The following is a 10000-nucleotide window of genomic DNA, read 5'->3' as shown; positions in this document are numbered from 1 at the left end:
AACAAGTAACTAGTGATCACATGGTACAACAACTGCCACACTGCAACGCAAATTGAGGACTGGGACATCTAAACTAAAGCAAATTAATTAAAATTTTCTTCATTTCAGATGTCCCAGTGGGCAATTTGCATTGCTTTATGGCGGTTTTTGTACCATGTGATTACTAGCTGCAAAAAGCCTATCGTTCCATTCTTCCTCTGTAATGAAAATGCTGTACCGATAGAAAAAATCCCAAGAACGCGAAACGTTTTTCACATTTACGAAGTCAATTTGATTGCTTTTAATACAAATCAATCCGGTTCACTTGATGACGTTAATAGGACATTTGCATGATAACGCCATTTGACTACAAGTGCCAGATTCCTTTATGTTTTGCTTGTCTCATGCTAATTAGAGCTATGGTTATTTTTACCCCAATGCGAATACAAAATTTAAATTTGAAAAGAAAAACAAACTGAATTCTGTTAGTTGTAGTCAAATGACGTTATCGTGATGACGAGCAAGGGGACACTTCATGACGCTTATTGAAATGGGTGTGCATCTAATTAGGGGCATATCGGGACATATCTGGTCGACGTTGCCGTTGTCTCTTGCTTGAACTCCCAAATTTCGTCGTGAAGACTCCCGCGCAACGTCGCAAATGAAAAACGTCCTCTGTTGTTCAGTTCTCTGATAGAGCGGTTTTCAGTTGAGTGTCGAAAGTAACTAGCGAATTGCTTTGGTTTTGCATTACTTCACTCAGTGATTAGTTCAAAGTTCTTGCGCCATTTTGTCAACCAATCAGAAGTGAAACCAAAACCAATCTTGCTTGCGCATGGACATTTTCCCGCGCTTTGTGTCGGCTACATGTAATTAGTACGAGTTTTGATTGGTTTACTAAATTGTCTCCGTACTTTTTGATTGGCCAAAGTAATTAATTTGGTTTTGGTTTTACGATACTTGATTGAAACTCGCTCTAGTTTGTTTATTGAAATTAAATTAATGACATTTCTGTCTATTCGTTGTAGTCCGTCCTGGTGCACCATATAATCTGAGGGTTTTACAAGTAAGGGCTCGTTCTTTGGTGCTCAATCTCAGCCCTGGACCATCTGGCCGGGCTCCTATCCTGTCGTACACGGTTCAGTACAACAATGACTCATTTTATGACCCCATGTCGTCACAATGGAATATACTGATGGTTGTGCAAGATGCGCATTTAGTGTGGGACCTGCTTCCACTTACTCTTCCGCACTTGAAGCCCTATACTGATTACAGATTTCGAGTTATTGCTGCTAACAAGGTCGGTAGTAGCAGCCCAAGCAACGCCTCGGATACAGTCAAAACACTGGAAGCAGGTAAGGAGACACTCCCTGTAGTTCTGCATGTTCTGAACAAGCAGGAGGCTGGCTGAGCCAGCGAGTTCAGAGTTGAGAAGCCTTTGTTATGAAAAATATCATTGCTGGTTATTTGTCACAGCCGGTTACGATGGACGGAAGAATAACTTTTTAAGACAAAGTACGGATATGAAACAATCTCCTCAGCGAATAATCACCGTAGTTTGAGAAAAGAATTAAGCTAGTCGTAAAGAACAGTAGTATGTCTTTCATATTTTCTCGTCGTCATACTTTCAACTGTTAAGGGATGTACAGAACGAACTCGCGATTGACCATCTGTCAGATAGCTTGAAAGGTTAGTCGAAAAGAAACGCCCAATTACACGGTCATGGGTTCGAGCCTCTCTGTTTCAGGATTCTTCAAGTGTTTTCATTAGAGTGACTTTCATATGACCTTGAAAAATAAACGTAAAAACAGAACGTAAACAAAAATGCAAAACATTTAATTGGCTCATCGAACAAAAACAAATGATCGCAAATGTTCATTGGCTTAGCGAACGCGGATGCCATCAACGTCATCTCACCATGGAACTTTCTTGAAAGCGATCGCCATTTCGCTTTGACGTCATTTGAAATGCAGTAATTTGATTGGGCAATCGAACTTACTGCCCATATTGATTGTCCTTGGAGGGAATAAGGAGAAGCTTTGTTTTAATCTCGCCAAACATTGGGCCGTGAAACAAATTGCGAACACTTTTTCAAGTCATAGGAAAGTCGCTTTGACTGTGATGATCTTTCATTTAGGAAATCGTGGCAGCAAAAATTGTTCGTAAACTGACAACACGACTAAGACTGAAGCCGGTGGGATACGTGGAACGGACTATTTAGGCATTTTGGCGGGAGATTTAAGTCACTTCGGATCGGTCATTATGCGCGCTACTCTTTTTAAAAGGAGTTTTGGCTATACAGCTAATACAAATGACTATATAGTTTTGGCTAATTGGTTTTGTCTCGTGCTGCTGCATAGATAACGATCACGTTAATTTTCACGTATTTTTGATCACCTTATCTGTTATGAATTATTAATAACTTTTATGTTTTCAATTTTATCTTGCCCAGTTCCCTCTCTTCCACCGAGTAACCTGACCCTGTTACAAATTGGCAAAGATGGACTGGAGTTAAGATGGAAGGTTAGTTTGTAAGCTACCAGTGACGTGGAACTCACAATGCAACGTATAACCTTAGAAAAAGTCAACTTAACTGTTTCCAACAACTACTTGTGACTCATAGGGAACTTTTTGAGAATACTATCAGAACAGACAAGCAAAAGATCGAGCTACGGAGGGTTGAAGGTCAGAAACGATGGAAACGGAAAGTAACTTTCAATGCTCAGTCCCCAAAGGCAATAGCACGGATAAAGTGACAGACACTACCAATGATATCACGTCGTGCGTTAACCCACGAAGAAAGACTTTTCGCCCGCCCTGAATGCGGAAGATGTATAAATTACAGTCGCTCAGCAAGTGATCGAATACGTCAGTTTATCTCATAAACAACGGGTCTCTTTGGACGGCTTTACGATATGATTCACATGTGGCTTATTCCTCCTATCTGAGTGAAACTGTCATCTGCTTTGTTTTTAAAGCTGGTGTCACAACATTTTTACCACAATTGCTTGCCATCTCTCGCAGTCTGATTGGCTAATTTGTCGTTGTTGATAAGAGTCTAGACAAGGCTGCTCGTGCCATTTTGGGAAATAAACCTATCAGATTGCGAGAAAGTTGTAGAAAATGCTTGCTTTTTCTTTTTTGCGTCACGATCTTGGTCACAGTTTCTTTGACGTTGAATATTGTGGTAAAAAAGACGCTGCCGTTGTTGTGGATACACACGGCCGTCGGCTGCGCCTCGTGAGTCCACCGCATTTTGACCTCTGTGATGACGAATATCATTGTCGACAAGATGAACAGCATTCGATTTGTGAAGTTTTCCAGGATATAGAAGGGAATTTTGTATGACGACTTCCCGCCTGGAAACGTCTTCGTTGTAAAGATCCGTAGAAAGTTATGTCACTCTTTTTGGTTCCGAAAAAGTTGGGAGGTTTTCACAAATGCACACACCTGGAGTTGTCCTCTCGATAAATGTTTTTTTTTTCCTTTCACAGATCCCACCGAGAGATACTTGGAACAGCGACTTTATTGGCTTTTTAATGAGATTTGAACCACAAGGGGTGAACAAAACTATTCATAGCTTGGAAATTAAAGTGCCTAACAGTCAATTAGATTACTACAGAGCAGGGGGACTGCTAAAGTACAAACACTACAAAGTGTCCGTGCAAACGTATAGCCTGAGCGGCCTGGGGGCGAGCAAAAGCAGAGCAGTGGCCTGGGCCTGGACAGGGGAAGATGGTGAGTTCCCCAATCTTACGAATATTGTTGTTGTAATGGGTTAGGGTCTTCTCTGGACTATGTTCATAAAAATGTCCAACCTAACTATGTTTCAATTCCAGTTCCGTCCCGCGCTCCGACCGGTGTCAAACGAGTAGTGACTGGTGCTTCTTCTGTGTCTCTTAGCTGGGATCCGGTTCCATTCGTGGCACAGAACGGTGAAATCCTTGGATATAAGGTAAATAATTGTTTTAACCCAAAATTAGCGGAGTTGTTTGAACGAGCAAGAAAGAGTAGGAGTATTCGGAAGGTCATAGGTTCGACTCTTGCAAAGGAACACTCGGAATTTTTTTTACGATTATGCCTATGTCATTACCGAAAGGATATCATCGTTTCATTCATTCATCGGACTTAGCATCTAACTTAATGACATTCAAGTCAGTCAATAAATTGGATTTGACGAGGAAGACGAAGACGTCCAATATCGATATCATTCGCACCATTCATCTCCTCTGTCACCAGAAATTTTAGATTCAAAAGCGGTTTGCCTGAAACGTAGACGAAGAACGCTTTCCATTCGACAAAACTGACAGGCCAGATCGGGGCATTTGGAAGGACTAACTTCGAGACTGATATATATTCCTCCAGAGGAATGCGAGGGATTATCATGCAAGTGTTCCTTCAAACTGTTGCATTTTCTTTGCAAACTGACGGGTCTGGCCGGCCAGTTCTGACAAAAGGAAAGCACCATAAGACAGGACCTGGTGATTGGGCTTGGATCTGTAAATGTTACGAGTAGCTTTTGAACTGGTTATTCTAATTGTAGATTTACTACAGCGTGGTTGGAAAGCAACACACCGAAAAAGAGAAGGAAATTAGTCACGGGTTGACGTTCTCCACCTCCATGACTGGACTAGAGAGTTTTGTCACTTACGAGTTCCAGATCCTCGCCTACACGCGGCTTGGGTCTGGACCCAGAAGCTCGGCTGTCAGAGCCACTACTTGGGAGTCAAGTAAGTTGATCATTTCTTCGGTAACGATGTATCTATATTTTCTCTTCTGTTCGCTAACTTAGAGTAGAATCGTTTATTAACCGAAAAAACGCGTTGGCTCGTGTTTGGTTAAGGGAATGTGAAATTATGTGTCGCGTTGCATCGAAATGTGGAATGACCTTCCATTTTATGTCGAGATTTCGTGTCATACCTAATTGACCGCGTGCAGACATGTCATATACAATACATCCTTAATTGACCACTCACCGTAGGGGCTTCTCAGGGCCAATGAAACAATCAACGAAACGACAGAACACAACAACAACAACTATTAGGAATACAAACTGACCGGAGGCACAGCAGTTGACTATTTACAAGTGCGGCCGAGAAGTTGAACCACGGGCTGCCAGGAACAAATTCAACGAATGATCAGAACGGGTCTTGAACCAGGGAACACCGGATCACAAGGCAAGCGTCCTAACCACTGGGCGGTATCTCGTGTGAAGATGTTACATGTAACATGTCATGACAGACTAACTGTTTTTGTTGTTTTTCTTTCTCAGCTCCAGGGCCTCCGGCTCGCGTTCGTTTCACCAATGTCGGCACCATATTAGTGACGATAGCCTGGGACCGACCAGTGTATCCACGTGGTATTATAACGGAGTACAAAGCCCTTTGCCGGCTGAATTCATCTTCAACTTTTGTTGCATGGCGAGATGACTCCATTGACTTCAGAGTGCGTAAGCGAACTGCTGGTCCATTGAATTCGCAGACGTTTTATCGCTTCTTTGTTTGGGCGAGGACCAAGCGAGGTTGGAGCGAAACGCCCGCCGAAGCAGTGGTTTTTACTGGCGGTTCAACTGGTGAGTAGGAGAGTTATGCTGGTAATTAAATCCGGAAATGCTCGTGACTTCCTGAAGCCTTTGGGATGCAGGGATGGCGCAGTGGTGAGAGCACTCGTCTACCACCAACGTGGCCCGGGTTCGATTCCTCGACTCGGCGACATATGTGGGTTGAGTTTGTTGGTTCTCTACTCTGCACCGAGAGGTTTCCTTCGGGTACTCCGGTTTCCCCTCTCCTCAAAAACCAACATTTGACTTGAATTGCGTTGATTGTTAATTTCACTTTACAGTGTCCCCAATTAGTGCTCCAGCGCTAAATCGACTAGACACTTAAATAAAGTTCCTTTCCTTCCTTCCTTTACCAGATGTCCCTTTACACTTTGATCGACTTCAATGTACCTTGTGTTCAGCAATAACGGCGATAAAAGTCACTCAAGTTGCCCTTAAACTCTACCTCTTAAAGTTAAAAGCCCCGAGGGGCCCCCATTGAGGAGTAATTAAGTTGTCTAGCATTAGACAGAGTCAAGAGAGGATGATGTAAGAGAGGGGTTCCCCCGTAAATGGACCTCTTCCAATGACGGTTTTTAAAAAACTAATTTTAGCGCATTGTTCAGCTACGCAGCCATTTTTGGAGAGGCTCCTGATTGGCTAGTTGAAATGACGTAATGAAATTTTAAATTTGCGTGGCATTGGGAACGAGAACTTAAAATAGCTTTGCAAAACTAAAAGTAGATTTTTAAAAAAACTTGACAGAGTAAAATCTGTGAGTGGCACAATTGTGAGTGAAGGGGCTGAAAAAAACGGTTGCGATAACGTCAACCTAGAAAAACACTAATGCTAGCACAAACTTTATTCAAGTAAGGGCGAATGACATTTTAGGCTTAAGGTCACACTTCGTAATCTTTCGCGAAATTGCTGGAGCGTGCGGCTCCGTATAGTGTCCCACCAAATGCTGCTCCTCAGATAAACTGCAGCTGCATTTACCCCGAGCTCAAAATAATGCTAACCTTTACCGTTACCTTATTGTTGGAGATAGGTAGCCAAGGACTATACTTGAAGAGACACTTCGTGTTGGATGTCAAAATTGGGTCTGGATGCAATTAAGTGCATTTCCGGACATAAGTGGCGCAAACATAACGAAACCGCTTTCAGAACTGACAACTGGCTCTCTTTGTTTCCACAGACCCGCCGAATGCCCCTTTTATTTTACCCATTTATTTCTCGGACATCGGCGAACGTTGGATAAAGCTCAAATGGCAGGCTACCTCTGATCCGAAGAGCCCTTTGAGGTACTTCACTGTGCAGTTAAACAGAAACGGACAGGGATGGCAAGTGTACTCATCGAATGCCCATCATTCCGCTCGAAGTCTTACAGTCGAAGGACTTGTGCCAGGAGAGACCTACATATTCAGAATAATGGCAACGAATGACAAGGGTGATAGCCCATACAGCGCAGCCTCCTCGCCGATTACAACTCGGCTAGCGCGTAAGAATGCCGTTTTAACATTGTTCCTTGTAAGTTAGTAAATTGACTGCTCCCCTTAGAGGGTTTTCGGGGCCAATGAAATAAATGATAAAAAGGTAAGCTCAACAAATTTAAGAATTCCAGTAAACAAGCGTTGGAATTCCACATTTAGTTTACATTCACGGTTGTGAAGTGAAACCGCTTTATTAAATCCCGCGTCAGAGGCATGGGTCTAGCCCTGCCGTGACGTCACAAGCTGTTTTGTATTTCAGGTTTGAAAGGATTTTTGCATTGCAAGGCGGATTGTGAGGTCATTTCAGGAATAGACCCATACCTGTCTCTCGCTAGGCTTTGAAACAAACGACTTGATTTGTTGAATTCTACGGCGCACTGAAGTTGGATTTGAAAAAAGAAATGGCAGTCAAGCAATCTGTAAATGTAATCTCCGGTATTGTGGCTAGTCTGTTGGTATTAAGTGGTACCCATGGTGATAGCTAGAGACAACTGCTTTCCCATACTTGCTGTCTTGCTTAGGATGCAGGCATGAATCGCCCGCAATGTAGCACCACTTAGAGTGATTTTCAATTGAGTGTCGTAAAACCAAAACCAAAGTAATTACTGTGGCCAATCAAAAATGACGGTGTCAATCCGGTAAACCAATCAAAACTCGAAGTAATTACACGTAGCCGACGCAAAGCGCGGGAAAATGTGCACGCGTGAGCCACGATTGGTTTTGGTGCGAGAACTTTGAACCAATTACTAAGTGAAGTAATCATAAACCAAAGCAATTCTTGGGTTTCACTCACTTGATCAACAGCCATGTTTTTCAACGAAAACAAAAGAAGACGTTAGCATAATAATAGCTTTCAATTCCCGGAGGATTGGATCGGGACACCAACATGGCCGCCATTTCATTGTTTGGGGACACCAACATGGCGACCGTGACGTCATGTGAAATCCAAGAATTTCGACACTCAATTGAAAATCACTTTATTCGTCACTTATTTGCGGTTTGTTTTATAGTGCCGACTGGAGCTCCTCGTGACATCAGGATACGATCTGCCTCTCCAACATCCCTTCTTATTGAATGGACGGTTAGTTCCAGTTGTTAAGGTGGCTATGAATCTCCTCAGAGATTTTTTTAAACTTTGCAGAGAGTTTTGTCTGATCCTGATAATCACTTTCCAACAGTTAAAATTGGGGGTCACTTAGGTTGTTTTTTAAATGTAAGGCGTAGCGTTTAAAGACAAATTATAGAGCGTTATTAAGTGGTTCTTTTGTTGCCATGGTGAACTCTTACGTCACGTCAATAAGGGAGTCTTATTAAGGGTGTATTCGATTGACCGTATTCCGGAATAGGAATACATGGAAAAGAAGTTAGAAATCCTTCGATTTTAAGGAGATTCACTTTAAAATTGTCAAACACCTGCTAAAATGCTATTTTAAACCATAGTTAATAGATGTAGGCTGGTTATGAAACTCGACAAGTTTCTTTGTTTCATGTTTTTGTTCGTGCTTTTGGCCTTGACCCTGCACAAAACCTGACAAAAACACGCTTTTTTCGGCAGGATAACCAATGAAAAGCTTCGACTAGTTTATTCCAAATTAACTTGCGAACCAAAAACAAAAGATTGTGCAGGGTCACGGTCGGTTCAACATCTAATTTCGACTGTATTGTTCCTGCTTTTGAAATTCCCAGGGTTTCATAACCAGTCCCTAGATTAACTATGTTTAAACATATCTTGATTATCCTTGTTGCTTCAAGACGCCAGACATACCGTTTTAAATCATCACTCATCGTATTCTCATTCCGGAATACGGTCAATCAAACGCACCCTAAGCAATCATTAGTGTCTCATATGGTACCATAACGTTGCCGTTATGTGAAGCAGTTGAGTAAATTCAATCCTTCCAAATGAAATAGTACAGTTTGTATAAAGTGTTAAAATTGGTTTGAGCTTTCTTAACTGGGCGCTTCGTGAGGATGATCCAAATTGGGCGCGTATCTCATTTCTTGGAATCCTGCCTTAACGAATCGAAAATAGCGTTATCAATTCAATTCAAGTAACAATGAGTCTTGTCTATGCTTTTGTTTTTCAAGGCTCCTTACCCTCAAGAACTCGGTGGAACTCTGAATGGCTTCATAGTGAAATACAGGGAGCAAATACCTGGTGTCAGTGGCTTCACTGAGAAGAGCCTGCCCAAGAGCGCTCGCCAACATACTCTAAGCAACTTGAAGGTTTTTACACGGTACGCAATCAAGGTAGCGGCCGTGAACGAGAAGGGTCCTGGACCATATACACCTCTCTATGACGTAACAACAGGCGAGAAACGTAAGTGGCGCTGATAGTCGTGAATCCAGGGGTGGTTCTCTGTCCGGCATTGATTGACCATTTTCCGTGTGCTCAGTTGCGCGCAATTGGATTAGGTTATTACCGTTCGTGATTGGATTAAAATCACGCGCCCCGTTTTCATCCAATTGGATGCGCATTTTTTCGCGCTGCATGTAAAAAGCATGTGATGCACATTTCGCATGCCAGGAGATTAGTCTCCACTGGATTTTTTGAAAACTAATCGTCTCCAAAAGTGAACAGGTACTTTACAATACAAATGATGTAGTGTCAAGACAAGTTACAATGGAAAACAACTCACCCCCCGTTATCGTAACAAAACGTCGAGTGCGTAAGCTCTCTGTTGTTGGTTTCCCTGTGATCAAACCAGAGGCTATGTTTTTTACGGAAACATAAGAAAATATCTGCATAAGAAGAGAGCTTAACTCCAGCAGAAGTAGTTTCTGGGTGATAAGCACTGTTTCTTTGTTCAGGGATATCCAAACGGCTGACTTCGTGTAAAAACCAAAAATAATCACTATGTTTTGGTTCAGTTTCCGTACGGCCGAAGAGCTCTAAAGAGATTTTTGCTCATCACAGCCTCCCGAAAACTGAAGCGAAAGAAAACTATGAGAAGACGATTCAGTGCCATTTGAGTTCTTGCTGAGATTGTTA

At 42.4% G+C, this 10000-nt stretch overlaps 1 protein-coding gene across 1 annotated transcript in view; it reads left to right on the top strand.

The window, feature by feature from the left end:
* Positions 1–10000, top strand: part of LOC137969592 (protein sidekick-2-like) — a 49488-nt gene that overhangs the window by 27282 nt on the left and 12206 nt on the right. Inside the window, exons 15-23 of the mRNA XM_068815901.1 lie at positions 1008–1334; positions 2432–2502; positions 3474–3717; positions 3819–3934; positions 4523–4709; positions 5252–5551; positions 6714–7016; positions 8019–8089; positions 9097–9328. Coding sequence (XP_068672002.1) covers positions 1008–1334; positions 2432–2502; positions 3474–3717; positions 3819–3934; positions 4523–4709; positions 5252–5551; positions 6714–7016; positions 8019–8089; positions 9097–9328 — 1851 coding nt within the window. The remainder of the gene's footprint in view (positions 1–1007; positions 1335–2431; positions 2503–3473; positions 3718–3818; positions 3935–4522; positions 4710–5251; positions 5552–6713; positions 7017–8018; positions 8090–9096; positions 9329–10000) is intronic.

The sequence above is a fragment of the Montipora foliosa genome, chromosome 9, assembly GCF_036669935.1.
Source record: "Montipora foliosa isolate CH-2021 chromosome 9, ASM3666993v2, whole genome shotgun sequence".
NCBI classification, from domain to species: Eukaryota; Metazoa; Cnidaria; class Anthozoa; order Scleractinia; family Acroporidae; genus Montipora; species Montipora foliosa.
This window is presented reverse-complemented; position numbering and strand designations above follow the sequence as displayed.